The sequence below is a fragment of the Rhagoletis pomonella genome, unplaced genomic scaffold, assembly GCF_013731165.1.
Source record: "Rhagoletis pomonella isolate Grant_MI unplaced genomic scaffold, Rhpom_1.0 Rhpom_scaffold_02191, whole genome shotgun sequence".
Lineage (NCBI taxonomy): Eukaryota > Metazoa > Arthropoda > Insecta > Diptera > Tephritidae > Rhagoletis > Rhagoletis pomonella.
Genome location: NW_023460745.1, coordinates 1 through 16844, shown reverse-complemented (window position 1 = coordinate 16844; position 16844 = coordinate 1). Strand labels below are relative to the sequence as shown.

At 36.7% G+C, this 16844-nt stretch overlaps 4 protein-coding genes across 4 annotated transcripts; 3 read left to right on the top strand and 1 right to left on the bottom strand.

The window, feature by feature from the left end:
- Nucleotides 1-3365: 3365 nt before the first annotated feature.
- Nucleotides 3366-6288, top strand: LOC118753200 (transcription factor grauzone-like). The gene is made up of 5 exons (XM_036488072.1): nt 3366-3674; nt 3729-3984; nt 4050-5223; nt 5353-5740; nt 5798-6288. The coding sequence occupies exons 1-5, from the start codon at nt 3555-3557 to the stop codon at nt 6122-6124; spliced, it is 2265 nt and encodes a 754-aa protein (XP_036343965.1). The 5' UTR covers nt 3366-3554; the 3' UTR covers nt 6125-6288.
- Nucleotides 6289-6417: 129 nt separating this feature from the next.
- Nucleotides 6418-7429, bottom strand: LOC118753198 (S-adenosylmethionine sensor upstream of mTORC1-like). Its single transcript, XM_036488069.1, has one exon. It carries the CDS (start codon nt 7360-7362, stop codon nt 6445-6447), a length of 918 nt encoding a protein of 305 aa, XP_036343962.1. The 5' UTR covers nt 7363-7429; the 3' UTR covers nt 6418-6444.
- Nucleotides 7430-7907: 478 nt separating this feature from the next.
- On the top strand, nt 7908-13105 carry LOC118753202 (zinc finger protein 208-like). Its single transcript, XM_036488074.1, has 9 exons — nt 7908-8064; nt 8113-8341; nt 8427-9585; nt 9648-10029; nt 10096-10323; nt 10878-11018; nt 11077-12068; nt 12134-12515; nt 12574-13105. The coding sequence occupies exons 1-9, from the start codon at nt 7945-7947 to the stop codon at nt 12799-12801; spliced, it is 3861 nt and encodes a 1286-aa protein (XP_036343967.1). The 5' UTR covers nt 7908-7944; the 3' UTR covers nt 12802-13105.
- Nucleotides 13106-14460: 1355 nt separating this feature from the next.
- On the top strand, nt 14461-16840 carry LOC118753199 (transcription factor grauzone-like). The gene is made up of 4 exons (XM_036488071.1): nt 14461-14666; nt 14731-15671; nt 16121-16502; nt 16570-16840. Exons 1-4 carry the CDS (start codon nt 14535-14537, stop codon nt 16723-16725), a joined length of 1611 nt encoding a protein of 536 aa, XP_036343964.1. The 5' UTR covers nt 14461-14534; the 3' UTR covers nt 16726-16840.
- The last annotated feature ends 4 nt before the right edge of the window (nt 16841-16844 follow it).

Below are 16844 nucleotides of genomic sequence, written 5' to 3'. Positions count from 1 at the left end.
GAACGTAACTCGAATCGAAATTTAATTTTGAGATCACGCCATTCGATAGCGAGTGTGCTTCGTTCATTTAAATTGTATTGTGGAGAAAACAGCTGCCATTTTGTTTCATTCGATTCGAAAGGAGTGATCAGGCGATCACGAATGCCGCGATTCGGGCGAAGCAATTTTTGTTTCGTAGTATTTTCCATTACATCCCGCCATCTTGCCTCTATCACTCTTGGCTAAAATACAATTAAAAATTCCGAAAATTAGCAGAAAACCTAAGTCAATACAGTTAGTGGATGAAATTCATTAATTTCATTCGCATATTATTTTTTCATTTATTTTCATTATTTTATCATACCTTTTATTATAAAAATTTCGGACCCTAGGCAACACTGAAGTTAACGAGGTTGTTTGAGCATCAAATTTGCCTCGTAAATTCACGAGGGGCTCGTTAATAGAGCTCCATACACATTTTGACAGTTCTCTTACGAGGCTCGTAAATTTACGAGCTTTACGAGGTTTGAGACGCTTTTATAAGTTTAATAGAAAACCTCTACTGAATTTTATTCGGTGAGTTTTTGGTTGTGAGTTTTGCACTCTACATTTTCTCACAGTTATAGAATAGAGCCCCTGCTCTTTGGTTTCAATTTCCATTAATGTGCTTCTTACGGCCCCTTTGTTTCCTAATACTGCGTTTACATGAGGCCATTTTACAGGTAATTAGTTGAATCAATAGTTGAAACAACTTCGTTGAAAGCGATTAACTAGTTCCAATGCCGTTTACACCAGACGAGTGTTGCTTTTAAACAAATGTTGCCTGTAAAATCGCCGAATGTAAACACTGTACTTTCCGTTGAAATCATTGCAGATTAAAGAAGTAGCAGAAACAACAAGATTCGTATATATGGTTGTTTTTTTTTTTTTTAAATATCAAAAAGATAAACAAAATTTTACAGTGTAGAGTAAAATGTTAGTGATAGTTCATTCCACCCGAGTTTAGCCTGCTGCAGTATCCCGAGCGAAGCTGGGCTATGGTGGTGCGCGAGTCTCCAGAGGCAATTTATTTTCGCGGTCAACTATGTTTGCGGTTGTAATAGTATGTACATTACGTTAATAGCTTTTTATTATTTTATTTTATCTTTATTCAGTCTATGATTTACAATCTTACAGACTAGAAGTAGGCTTAAAAGTATTAACGGTGACTAGTATTGGACAATTACGAAAGAGATGATTTAAAAAGACTTCTTGGAAACGAAAAGTCGATATCTAAGCTCTTTGAGATATTGTTAAATTCCACAAGGCCTCGAAAAATAGGCGCAAAAGATGAGTAGTTAGTCTTAACGGCAGGAACGTAAAAGGGGATGTGAGAGCGAAGAGTTCTGAGAGGCACATAAAAGGTAACCTGCTCAAGAAGAGATGGGCAGTCAATGAATCCAGAGATAAGATCGAAGACGAATAGGAGTAATTGGGTACGTCTTCTATTTTCCAATGATAGCAAATTTATTAGTTTACACCGGAAGTAATATGAGGGAATCGGGTCTGAGAAGTTAAGAGAAGCGAAGGCAAATCGAATAAACACCTTTTGAACTCGCTCAATCCTAGAGGCGTGACAATTATAAATAGGGCTCCATATAATATAGGCATACTCAAGTTTAGATCGTACTAAGAAATTAAATAATGCTTTCCGAGTGTAAGGGTCTCCAAAATCCTTAGCATATCTACGAATAAATGCTAAATTACTATAAACTTTTGGGAGTAAATGACAAACATGATTTATAAATGAAAAATTCGAGTCAAACACAACACCAAGATCAACAAATTCACTAACAGAAGTAAGCTGATGGTTTACGAGGTAGTAATTTGAAGTAAGGGTATTTTGAGATTTAGATAAGGTCATCTTAAAGCACTTTTTTACATTCAAAGACAATTTATTATATTCACACCAATTTAAAAGACGATCTAAATCTTCCTGAAGAAAGAGAACATCAGATGAGGAGGTTATTCTACGAAAGAGTTTTAAATCATCGGCATACAATAAAAAACTGGCGTGTTTGAAACAGGAGCTAATATCGTTTATAAACAGGACAAACAATAGGGGGCCAAGAATGCTACCCTGGGGTACACCTGATGTTACAACAAAGGGATTAGATTTACAATCATCGATATGAACAGACAGAGTCCTATTTGTAAGGTAAGACTTTAGCCAAGCTAGGAAAATAAAGTGAACACCAATGCACTCCAACTTGTGTAGCAATAATAGGTGTGGTACCTTATCGAAGGCTTTAGAAAAGTCCGTATAAATGGTGTCTACCTGCGAGCCATCTTTGAAGGAAGAAATACAAAATTCTGAAAAAGAAGCTAAATTAGTTACCGTTGAACGACCAGCTACAAAACCATGTTGGTGGGGTTCAATCATTCTTTTGGCAAGAAAAGAGAGTTTAAAATGTATCACTTTTTCGAATAGCTTTGAGCAGACAGACGGTTTCGAAATAGGCCTATAATTTGTGATATCGTTTCTATTTCCAGATTTAAAGACTGGGGTTATAGACGCAATTTTCCATCTGTTAATAAATAATCCAGTCGAAAGTGATAGGTTGAATATATGACATAAAGGAATACATAATGACAGACTACATCGTTTAACGAAGTGGGCACAAAAACCATCAGAATCACACTTCAATGTCGGAGTTAGGGTAGTCATGGCGGAAGCTATTGGAGAATAGTGCTGAAGTGGCAGTCTTTCCCCAAGTATAAATCTTTGATTACGCGTCTTTCTTCGCCGTCATCTAGGTTAGGTGTCTTTCTTCGCCGAAGTTTTTCTTAAGCGCCTTTTTTCGTAAAATTTTTGTATGCGTCTTTTTTCGTCGTCGAAACACTAGCGCGCCTTTATTCGTGTCTAGTGACGGTATACTTTTTATATACTTTTTTTTATATATTTTAAACCACAGCCAACAATGAAATTCTGAGTTAAGATTCAAATTAAGCGCTCCGAAAATCTTCAGAAAATTTTGTACAGGTTTCTGTCGGCCTGTGTGATTCTTAGAAGTTTTTTTCTCGACGAATAAAACTAATGCCTGTGAATAATACTTATTTACAAACAACCAAATTTGTGGAACCAAAATTCAATTTCCAAGTGTTTGCATTTCAGTCTCAACAACAAAAACCCCGTGAATCAGCTATTTATCAAATTCTGGTCACGAAATGTGCAAATGTTACAACAATTTTATGAATTTACTAGTCTTTCTACTTGTGGTTTATTTAAATAAAACGTGAAATTTAGTTGAAACAGTTTAGCCGTTTTTTTTTTGGCCAATTTAGCCGGTTGGTCCAAGAAGTTCTGGCAACACTGTCCATAACCGATTCCGGAAGGCTGTCAATTTGACATCTTTTTGCATAGCTTGTTTGTGGTTGTGGAGTATGATTTTTTTGCAGATTTGTGTATTTTCTACAGTTCACGATTTTAATTGTGTTTTCTGTGCTTATCATAATTTAAAAAGATTAAATTAAACTGGATATATTGTGTATTAGTTTATATACTATTAAACTGACTAGCAATCGTTAATTGTGCAATGGCCTGTTTGTTGTGTTTGGAACATGGCATGACGCCGGCACGATTCATTGATATTTTTTCTGAGGAAGGTTGCCAAATGAATATTTGCAGCATAATTGCCAAACATCTATGGTTGAAAGTAAGTAAACTAAAATAATATTTGAAATTATAAGAAATATTTTGAACTATACAGCCGGAGAGGGATATATCTACTGGTCAACGCATTTGCTGGACTTGCTGGGAGGCATTGCGTGATTTTCACATATTCTATCAACGTGTGGCTGAGGTACACAACCGTGCAGACTGGAAGACTCCCTTTGCTCACATTGAGCAAGAACAAGAAAACGATCCATTGCCACAGGAAATCCAACTTAAATCTGAAGATGCCACGAATTCCGAAGAGAAGTTGCAAACTTCTGCGGATATGGAAGGTAACCTATTCGACTCAGGTATGTATACTAATTCGTCCAGCTATCGTGTATATACTATAAATTGCCAATAATTTCATATCTAGAAGTCAAGTTAGAGGTATATGACCTAGATTTATTACCACAAATCGAAATTATCGAAGAAAGCACGCCTGCGAGTAAAAGAGCCCAACGAGCCAAGCGTCGGGGACGCCCGCCAAAAGACCCAAATGCAAAAACATCGGCCATCCCCAAACGCATCAAACGAGATCCATCGCCACTGGCTGCTAACGATGATGACTCGGAAACCGAACTGCCTTTATCAGTTTTATTGAATGCTAGCATCAAGACTGATACCAATGACGATAGCAAACGAGTAATTGAAATATCACCAGCCGAAGACGAGTCAAAAACCGAAAATGAAACCGCTACTACTTCAACCACTGAACCTCAGAAAAAGCGACGTGGTAGACCTAGAAAAGTGCGGGTTGAAGAAGCATCGCCTAATATAAACGTCACGAAACAAAAGGAAAAGAACGAAAATAAAGATAATGGTAAAAAGGATATAAAAACCGAGCAGGTCTCCCTTAATAGTGACGCAGAAGATAACGATAATGACCGTGAATTCATCGCTGACTTCGGCGGTTGCTCTGGTACGGATGATAGCGGTGATTCTAGCAGCGACAATACTGATTCAGATGAAAGCCTTCCAGACTTCGAACCAAAACCGCAATATGCAGTCATTCCGAAGAAGAAAGTTGTTAAGCCCAAAAAGTATCGTAAGCGTGAGAAACCTCTTGTACCCCCTAAACGTATGACAAAAGAGGAACTCGAAGCGAAACGAGCTCAGCAAGATGAGTACGATAAAGCTATCAGGCAATTTTTTGGACGGTTCGCGTGTCCGAAATGTGAGTTGTTGGTCCAAAACTTTGCTGAAATTCGTGGGCACTTTAGAGCTTCGCATAACGAGGATCCCGGATATATGATGTGCTGTGGCCGAAAATTTCCACAAAGAAAAGCTCTAGCTGAGCACATATATTTGCATTGGAATCCAGAGCATTTCAAATGTACCCAATGCGGAAGACTTTTCCAAGACAGTCGCAATCTAGAGCAACATGAAGAGGCGCACGTCAACCCGCCAGAACCAAAAGAGCGGAAAATGTTTCAGTGTGATAAATGTCCGAAAGTATTTACAACAAAAGCCGCATTTGAGCACCATTCCTTTTCAAAGCATGTACCCAAATCGGAGTTTAAATTCTCATGTACACTATGTAATAAAAAGTAAGTATAACTGCTGGTTTCACCAGCAATTTAAGTGAAAAATTATTTGTTCCCTTCGTGAAACTGGCAATAATTGTCTATTTCCATAAATTTTTGCAATAAATAATATTGAAATTATTCATTGCATAGACTTCCAACACAGCGCAAGCTCAAGGACCACATGAAATACAATCATGATCCAGAAAGTACAATCATTTGCGACAAATGCGGCAAACAGGTGCGCACACAATACCTGAAAAAGCATCATCAACTAGAGCATTCTGAACAACCACGCCCAATTCCACAGCCTATGCAGTGTCAAATTTGTGGTACTTGGTTGCGTCATATGTCGGGTCTTAAACAACACATGAAATCAATACACGAAGATCCCGGTGGTGAACACCGTTGTTCTATTTGTAATAAAGTTTCAACAACGGCTCGTGCACTACGACGTCATGTTTACCTCAACCATGAGTGCGAGCGGAAATTCAAATGCACTATGTGTGAAAAGGCCTTTAAGCGGCCTCAAGATCTTAGAGTAAGAATACTATATCTCAATTAATGCTTTTTTACTTAAATAATTTTCTAATTGCAGGAGCATACCTCCACACATACCGGTGAAGTTTTATACACCTGCCCTAATTGTCCAATGACTTTCTTCTCTAATGCTAATATGTATAAGCATCGACAGAGATTACATCGTGCTGAATGGGAAGCAGACAGGAAGAAACCCAGGCATATAGCAAATATTATGGCTCAAGCTATGGGTGCAACAGCGGCACAGAGAGCGAAACAGGCAGTAGGCGCTACATCAGCCTTCTTTGCACAGAAAATGAACACCAGTGGAAGTACGGTTGGCACAGAAAGAATCAACATCGATCCGGAGGTCATGCAGCACCACTTACAAATGGCTATTCAATAAGATGCAACAATGAGATTTAAAGCGTTTATAATTATGAAAATAGATATGCATACCTATTAGGATAAATATAGGTTGCTTTTAAGAGCCAGAGCTTGGATAGTTATTAACAAAAATGTATGAGTGTGTACATATACATACATATAATAAAGATATGCTAAAAAGGATTTGTATACTTTTTTAAATATTTTTGAATTTCACGGTGACGATAAATAAAACTTACAACGAGGATAACTATAGTTTATAAATTTTCTTTATTTTTCTTTTTACAACTTCTTACCTCACACAGAGAAAAACATTGCCTTTATGATAGTAACTTAATTTTAGTTTATAACATCTTGTGGTATATTTATTGTCATTGTCATATAATCCTCGCGATGCAGTTCAGCCCATCGCAGTGCTACGGCTGGATTGACTGATTTTCGAAATACCATGCAGGTGATATGCGGTAATTTTTCAAAACAAATTCTATAAAAGCCCAAAGTGCCCAGCGTGTAACGCCAGTTTTTCATTAATTTTGCATTTTTGCCTACATGTTGGGAGTCAGGAGTTATAATTATAAGGATGCCTTCGGGGCGCAGCAGATCGTACGCCTTGCGACAGCAATGCATACGCTTTTCTGGTGAAGGTATGTACTCCAACAAAAGGCTAAAAATGACGCAATCGTAATATTGACACGGTAAGCTTTTTACTTCCCCATATTCTATAAGAACTTCTTCGCCTTTATCTATGACAATTTTTAAGAAATCGCCTTTTATGACATCAGTGGTGGCTGGACATAGATCAATCGCAGTAACATTAAAGTGTGGCTCTCCAGAAAATGGGTTAAAGCAACTTCCTACGTCTAAAACATTGATAGGCTTCGAAAATGTATTTTTTACTTGACTTGTATCCGCGGTCGGAATATCATTATAAGACTGGGCTAAACGTTGCTCGCGATCACGCTTCTCCAGGAATATTCGCTTGGTAAAAAAGTACGATTCGCAATAATCAACTATCCATTTGACACGGCTGCGTGCAAATAAGTTTGGATTTGTAGTATTTGTCTCCCAAATTGAAGCCAACCGATACATAGCCGATGAGTACTGCTGCAATGAAAGAGTATTTTGCAAATGCTCATCCCAAGCTTCGTTCATCCCTTTTATTTTGGATTGAGTTCTTAAATTTTCATGACAATCCTTGATGATTGTCGCAAGTTCCATGTGTTCTTTCTTTAAATCGTCGCAAAAATAATTCGCCATCCTTATTTATTTACCACGCAAATTTTAGCAACAGTACAGCAGAAAAGAAAAAGTAAACAAATCAATTAATCAGCTGTTCTCAAATTAAGGACGGTTGCCACTTCGAAGGGTTTACCAAATGGGATATTTAAGTATGTATTTGGGAGCTAATTCTCGTTCTATGAAAATGTGAAGTGAAAATGAAAAATTCAATGTCAGGGAAAATTGAATTTATTCATTTTATCACTTCATTACATTACTTTAAGCGATTCTAGTTCATTAAAGGCTATTTTTAATATAAATATCTTATGAGCTACATAACCGATTAAAAAAATTTATGTAAAATAAAGGTGATTAGTTTATCTTTTAGTTTCATAGTTTGTATTGCTCTAGTTATACGTGTGGCAACCGTAAAATAAAATAGTTGTGCAGTGTTGCAAATCGACCTAAAATATTACAACAACAACATTAAATTAAAATTATACTTTAAAAAAATATCTACATATCCAAATAAAATGTATGTTGGCAGCTCGCTTCTCGATGTAAACAATTCCTCTTAATCATTAGTCTTACCAGGATCAGCAAATAATCGCGTTATCTGGAATGAGCTGTATATCATGTTTGGAAGATGCTACATCTGTAGTACAATTTATAGAGATATTTTCCGAGGAAGGCCTCCAGTTGAACATCTGCGATGTTATATCACAACATCTCTGGTTAAGAGTAAGTAAACTCCAACAATCTGCAAGGATATAATATTGCCCATTTCAGCCGGAGAGGAAAACATGCGATGGTCAACGCATTTGTTGGACATGCTGGGAGGCTTTGCGCGACTTCCATGTATTTTATTTACGTGTGGCTGAGTTGCACAACCACTGGGATTGGAAATATTCACATGGGAAGGAAGCGGAGCCTTGTGCGCAGGAAATCGAATTAAAACCCGAAATTGTTCATATGGCCGATGCTCTTGAAAATTTAGAAGAAAGATTTGTGGATTCAGGTACATATGTAAAAAACCTAATTATTTATTTATGCAAGAATGATAGATATGTACATATATCATCTTGCCGAGGTCTTCCTTTCAGAAATAAAAGTAGAGGCACAGGATATAGATTCGCTGTTGCAAATTGAATTCATCGATGAACCTAGACCAAAAGATAAAAATGTTAAATTGGGGAAACGACGGGGACGCCCACGCAAAATCGAAAATGCAGCCGTAACCAAAGCCAACAAAATATATGTGGATCAAATACCGGTTGCAAATGATAATGACTCCGAAACTGAGCTACCTTTATCTGTTTTGTTGAAGGGTGTTGGCAAAACTGAAGCTATTGAAAATAAATCCTCTATTGTTATAACACCTGATAATGAGAAACTAAAATCTGAAAAGCATAATCTACCTACTGGGGATCAACCTCCAAAAAAACGTCGGGGCCGACCGAGAAAAGTAGTTATTGAAGAGCCTATGAAACCGTGCGAATCCGTCAAAAATTCTGGCAAAGAACATACTAAAGGCAATGTTCAAAATAACGAAGCAAATGATCAAAATCAGGAATTCTCTATTAATAATGACGACCATGAAAATTACAATGTTGAATTTGAGCCTATTGATTTGGCTGGAACAGCAGATAGCGGTAGTTCAAGTAGTTATAACACAGATTCGGATGAAAGTTTTGAACCAAAACGGAAATATGCTATCATTCCGAAAAGAAAGGTTGTCAAGCCCAAAAAATACCGTAAGCGACCGAAGCCTCTTATACCTCCCAAACGCATGACCCGTGAAGAAATTGAAGCAAAAAATGCACAACAAGAAGAGTATGAAATAGTTATTAAAACATTTTTAAAACTACTTTCATGTCCAAAATGCGAGTTGCTGGTAAAAAATTTTGCCGAAATTCGTGCGCATTTTCGAGCTTCTCATAACGATGAACCGTCATTTTTGATGTGTTGTGGACGCAAATTTTTTACAAGAAAGACCCTGGCCGAGCACATTTATATACATGGAAATCCAGAATATTTCAAATGCAAAACTTGTGGACAAATTTTTAATAATAGTCGCAGTCTACAGGAACATGAAGATGCGCACGTTAATCCATTAAAGGCAAAGGAAACAAAAACATTCCCATGTGAAAAATGTGAAAAAGTCTACTCGTCAAATGTATCTCTTGAGAACCACATCTTCTCAAAGCATGTTCCAAAATCAGAATATAAAATCAATTGCACGCAATGTACTCGTATCAAAAAGTATGTTAAAAGTCTGCTAAAATATAATAAAATAACCTCTATTTATAAACTTTCTTTTTAAGATTTCCGACTCACCGTGCACTAAAAGATCACATAAAAAAATCCCACGGTGCCACAGTCATATGCGACAAATGTGGTAAGCTGGTGCGTGTAAGTTATTTGAAGAAACACCACATGTTAGAACATTCTGATGAACCGCGACCAACTCCTGAACCGAAGCAGTGCCAAATATGCGGAGCATGGCTTCGTCATCAATATGGCCTTAACCAGCATATGAGGACAATACATGAAAACCAAGACTGCGAGCATCGTTGTAAGATTTGCAATAAGGTTTCGACAACCGCTCGGGCTCTTAAGCGTCACATTCATCACAATCATGAATGTGAGCGTAAATTCAAATGTACCATGTGTGAAAAAGCTTTTAAGCGACCTCAAGACCTTAGGGTAGAGTATACATACAAGCATAAAATTATTCTAATTTTTATATAAATATTTCCACATTAATGATAGGAGCATACCTCTGTGCACACTGGCAAAGTGTTGTACGTTTGTCCGAACTGTTCAATGACGTTCTTCTCAAGCGCCAATATGTATAAACATAGGCAACGACGGCATCGTCTCGAATGGGAAGCTGAACGTAAGAATCGTAATATGCGAACTTTTAATATCATGAAAGAGTCAAAGGAGCAAGCAGAAGGAAAACAAAAGGTGCCAACTTCTAATTTCAACAACATCATCTAGGGATAGTTAGTTACTATTAATGGTAAATTACGTATATGTTTAAAAAAAAAATCCATATGTACACGGGTATGTATGTATGAATGTCGGTGGGTATAAAAATTAAAAACTCATCAAACATCGAAATATTTGTTTTTGTTATTGTAAAATAGACGGGGGCGATGTATTTTGATGTTGCAATAGCATAAAACAATATTTGAAAAGTGCTGAGGAATGCTTGCTGAAATTCCAACATTTATTTAAAAAATGGTATAACATTTAACGAATACTTTTTATTATAAAGACACGTTCCTCAATTTAAATATTTTAAGTTTAGTGAATCCAGAGCAAAAATCGCACAAACAGTCGAATTGTCAACTGTCTGATAAATCAATGCGAGTTCAGGGTACCAGATGAGCGCTGCGCGCGTTTATTCGGAAATCCACTATTTTGGCACATATTTGGAATTTTGGGGGGCAAAGTAGTTTAGGTGGCAACGTTCTTCATATAAACAATGCAATTTAATAGTAAAAGTTCATTTCCGCGAAGAATATAATTTTTCCAACCATCTATAAATACGAAGGATGTTTGACAAACTATCATGTATTTTGTGCTTGGAAAAAGCCAACAATTCCATCGATAAAATTAATATCGATTCTGATGATTCGGAAGCAGTAAATGCCCGTGGGATAATTGAGCAACACTTCAAGGATGAGGTAAAGTTGTCTGAGATTCGAATTACAACGTTTGAAATGAGCCTATTCCCTTTTGTAGCTCAGTATGATGTCATTTTTCTCCACGAAAGTTGTGTGCAGCCAATGCTGGGAATTGGTCCAGTCTTTTCATGAATTTTATGTACGTGTGCAGAATGCTCATTTGGCAGCAATGAACACGCTGAAATCTTTGCAAGAGCTAGAGATATCTGTGACAGAAATAAAAGAAGAGCCAGATGTTATAGATGAGTTAGCATCACCTCCTAAACGTCGACGTGGCCGTCCTCGTCGTCAAAAGGACTTCGATAACCTAGACTGTGAGTCGGTTGCCTTAAGAGAATGCAGTGTTAGAATAGAGCAACTGACTGTCCCTTATAACACAATTAGCAATGACAACAAGCAAGATAAGAGTATTGAAAATGTGGATATTAAAAGTGAAGATGAGTATAAAGAAGAATGCTACCATCCAAATATATCTGAAGATGGATCACAAATTGAAATGCCTGATATACTCAGTAGGCATGAGGATGTCTTGGCGCCTTCTCCGCCACAAAAAAAGAAAGTTCGTACTAAACGAAAGCAAAAAAGAAAGCGAAGTGACCAAAAGCCAGAGACAAAGAAGAATAATAAACCGCGGCATAAAACGTCGGACTATGACGAATATATTGCCGATAATTTTAAATTAGTTTGCTTTCTTTGCCAGAAGACATTAACAGATTTTAGAGAACTCAAAATTCATTTTCGACAGCAACACCAAATGAATGGCTATGTAAAATGTTGCGGCAAGAAGTTACTGAAGCGAGGTGTACTCGTTGACCATATTCACTTCCACAATGACCCGGAATACTTCAAATGTCCGCACTGTGCAAAATTATTGTCAGACCGGAGAGGGCTCGAAACGCACCTTCAATTTTTCCATGGTTCGAGAGAACGTACTTTTAGTTGTGACGTTTGTTCTAAGGGATTCTTTCGCCGCGAAGTACTTGCTCGACATTATCTTCTACATGCTCCAGATGAACAAAAGACTGTTAAGTGTACGCAATGCGAAAAAACGTAAGTTTAAAAAAAATGTATTTTTATTTTTCCCTAAACTAACAAAGCAATTAAACCAACTGCAGTTTCTGTAATGAATACAATATGAAGCAGCACCTAAAGCTAGTCCATCTACATTTGTATTCGAAGATTTGTGACATTTGTGGGAAGTCTTTCAACGGTGGCGACGCGTTTCGTCGGCATCAGCAAGAGCATTTGGGCTTACCGAGGCCAATGATTAAATGTGAATTGTGTAATGCTGAACTTACGACAAAATATGGCTTAGCGCGACATATGAAAGTAATGCACACTGAGGAGTACCAGACGCCGCAAGTCTGTCCTATATGCTCCAAAGTGTCTCCAACTCTCAGAGCGCATCATACACATTTTAAATATATGCACGCCACCGAGCGAAAACATGCTTGCAAACTTTGTGACAAAGCTTTTAAAAGACCTAATGACCTACGCGTAAGCATGCTCATTTAAAACAAACAAAACTATTTCGAACTGATATTTTAATTTTTAGGAACATATGACAACTCATACTGGAGAAGTTCTATATACTTGTACATTTTGCCCGCAAACATTTAATTCAAATGCGAATATGTACGCACATCGCAAGCGGAAGCATCCTAAGGAATGGGCAGAACAATGTGCCAAGAAAAAAACTATGGGCCTGGGAAAGCAGATACAAAAAGATCTTGAGACCATAATAGAATCCGTGGATGTAGTGGATACAGACGGGCAAAAATAAAAGGAAAATATATAGTATAGCTCTACAAATAAAAAAAAAGCAGTCCATACATATGTATGTATACAATTAATTTTTTTCTGAAGGACATATTGTGGGTAACTTATGAGTATACGTTTGCACTATAATATTAATAATAGGTGATACGATTTACTAACATGTATGTAAGTATATGAGAAGTAATTTTCTTCAAATTTGGTAATTTTATGCCGAAATGTTAATTCTTAAATTAATAAAACTGGCTATCTTGCATTGATTTTGGTTATAAATTTTCAGTTGTATATTTTGAGGGAATTTTCGCCTATGCCTTTACAAAAATTAAAACTTAATAACATAAAATCCCTGCCAACTCTAATAAATTTCACAGATGATTGGTCTGTTCGATAATAGTTGTGTTTTCGTATTCTCTAGCAAAAAATATCCAGTAACTTGCCAGTGACCAAATTTCGAAGAGTAAGCCAATATTTACTCCCAATGAGTGAAATAGGCAAGAAAGTACGAAAACGCAAAACCAGCAAGAAGTTGCTAGTTTAATGAACAGCTGATTAATTTGTTATTTTCCGATGCAATTTTCTTAGAAAACTAGTGCTTTCCATTTTATTATATATTTAAATAGGTTTATTTTGCCAATTGCAACTCTAAAAGCACCACAAACAATTATTTTCTTAATGTGATTTACAATAAGCATCATGCCATCAGCTGTTTTTCTTACTAGCAAATAGTTGCTAGTAAAAATTTATCCAGTGAAAATCCAGTAAAACTTGCAAGTCCAGCTGTAATTTTTACTCTCTCAATTTCCCCTCTTTTGCTAGCTTCTTGCAAGTTTTTGCGAACGAAAACGACATCCAGTAAAAAACCAGTAAAATTAGTACTGGATTTACTGGATAGTGCGTACGCGAACAGGGCTAATAGTTGTGTTGTTTTGTGAAATTCAACAATAGTTTTTACGAATTTTCATGTTTTGGCTTTTTCGTTCGCAAAAACTTGCAAAGTAGGGGAAATTGAGAGAGCAAAAAATGACAGCTGAAGTTGCAAGCTTTTACTGGATAAATTTTTACTTGTAAGAAAAACAGCTGATCGCATGTTGTTGGATGAAATTTAAATTAATAAGGAAACTGTTTGTGGGTTTTTATTAGTTGTGTTTGTTTACAAATTATCCAGTAACTTGTCAGCAACTCTCCAGTAACTTTATTTCTAAGAATTCGCTCTCATAGAAAAAATTTGCAAAAAAGTAACGCTATTCCAGTAATAATTTGCAAGTTTCTTGAACAGCTGATAAATTGGTTGTTTATTCGCAGCATATTCCTCATACAACAATCTATTTTATATTTAAATATGTATTTTGTGAATTTCCACAATAAAAACCTACAAACAGTCTCCTTATTAGTTTAAATTTCATCCAGCAACATGCGATCAGCTGTTTTTCGTACTGGCAAATTCTTACAAGTAAAAATTTATCCAGTAAAATCCAGTAAAAACTTGCAACTTCAACTGTCATTTTCCGCTCTCTCAATTTCCCCTACTTTGCAAGTTTTTGCGTACAAAAACGCCAAAACATGAAAATCCGTAAAAACTTTTACTAGATTTTACTGGAAATGAGTAAACAAACGCAACTAGTGTTGCTCTCCTGCAATATGATGCTGAATAATTTTCAGTGGAGATCTATTCGAACAGACCAGATTTAATATGTAAACAAAACAAATCAGACTACCAGTGCTTTTTACAAAGTTTGCAAAATGTTTTATGACCAATCCTGTGCATTGTGTTTACAAAAATCCGGTGCGTGTGATAATCAAATAAATTTCGATTCTGATGATGAGCAATCGGTAAATGTGCGAGAGGTAATTAAAAAACACTTCAAGGAAGAGGTAAATTTTCTTTAACTTTTAGGTATATGCACTATTTTTAAGTTAACTTCTCTATTATTTATAGCTCAGTATGTTGCCCTTTTTATCCAACAAAGTAGTTTGCATTGAATGCTGGGAATTGCTTCATCCTTTTCATGAATTTTACGTACGTGTACAGAAGGCGCATTTGGCGGCGAGCAGCAAGCTTAAGACTTTGCAAGAATTAGAGATTGTGGTTACTGAAAGTAAATCAGAGACAGATGCGCTTGAAAATCTGGAGAAACATCTGGGGAGTGAGCCACTTTCTTTACGGGAATGTGCTGTTGACACTGAAAAGTTGATTTCTCCATGTAGCGCTATAAGTGAAGACAGCCAACAACTCAGTGTAAATTTAGAAATGCAAAGCATAAGGAGCGAAACTATGCAAGATGGCACAATAGAATCAAACTGTGTACCGCAGTTGTCTGAAGATGAAGAAAATAACTCAGGGAGAGAAGAGGATGACATCGGATGTCGAATTCCTCCAAAAAGAAAACGGCTGGCTAAAAGGCCTAAAAAAATAAGACTGACAGAACAAGAAAATGACCTTAAGAAAAGGAATACGCAGCGAAATAAAACAGCAGAAAGTGATGAATTTATAGCGCAAAATTTTAAATTAAAATGCTGTATCTGTTGCAAATCTCTTACAGATTTCAGAGAATTAAAACGTCACTTCCGCGAAGAGCACCAAACTAATGGGTATGTTAAGTGCTGTGGCAAGAAATTACTTAACCGCGGTGTACTAGTTGACCATATTCAAGTTCACATCAATCCAGAATACTTCAAATGTAAACACTGCGAGAAGGTACTATGCGATCGAAGCGGTCTCGAGGCACATGAGCAATTTTTCCATGGTTCTAAGGAACGCATTTATCAGTGCGACATTTGCCGTAAAAGCTTTTTTAGCCGTAAAATTTTAACTCGACATCATTTAATACATGCCCCAAAAGAACAAAAAAATATTAAATGCCCGCAATGTGATAAAAGGTAAGTGAAAATACACCCACTTCAAAGAAGACACAAATCAAAATCACCCGTTTTCAGAAAACGCGAAATTTATTTCGTAATACATATATACATGTTAATCACACGGGCAAGGGAGACTCTACCTTAATTTTTTCAATAATTTACACCAAAGTTTTGGTCCAGCTTTTGCTGAAAGGTATACATACTTATATGTAAATAAAAAGTCTAAAAACCTCCCTGCAAACCAAAGTACCCGGCAGTCGGGTCTACATAACCGGAACGACCTAGATTTATGTATGTATGCATGTACATATATGTACATATCTGACCAAGGACTGCCACTCCAGCATCACTCCCCAAAAACTCTTTGGGAAATTTGTATGCTGCTACGTTTGTGTCACTTTTGAAATGGATGTGTGATATGTCTTTCCAATAAAATTTTGGCCAATTCACATTGATTTTTTATGCAGATTCTGCAATCAATACATGATGAAACAACACCTTGCGCTTGTTCATCTAAATTTGTATGCTAAGATATGCGACATTTGCGGCAAGTCCTTAAATGGGAAACAAGCTTTTCGATGGCATCAGGAGGAACATGCTGGCGTATCAAGGTCCTTAATAAAGTGCACATTATGCAATACAGAGCTGAAAACAAAATATGGCTTAGCGCGGCACATGAAAACAATGCACACCGAAGAATACCAAACGCCTCAAGTCTGTCCAATTTGCTTTAAAGTGTCTCCAACCTTACGGGCCCACAAAAGCCACATTGAATATATGCATAGCGCAGAGAAAAAACATGTATGCAAACTTTGTGATAAAGCTTTCAAATTGCCAAAATGCTTGCGAGTAAATACATACTTCTAATATTTTTTAATATCTCCATATTAAGTATGTGTATATTTTTATTGTTTAGGAACACATGGCAACACACACTGGAGAAGTTTTGTATACCTGTACATTTTGTCCGCAAACGTTCAACTCTAAATCGAATATGTACTCTCATCGCAAACGCAAGCATCCAAAGGAATGGTCAGAAAAGTGTGCAAAGAAAACCCTCCTTGTAGAGTAAGACCACAGATAATAGTAATAGGGGGCTACCAATGTCTTTACAATAAGCTTTTCCGAACGTTGAAGACTATTCAAACGGCGCCTTGGTGTTGTAACACAAAGGGGAGGGACCTAGAGTTT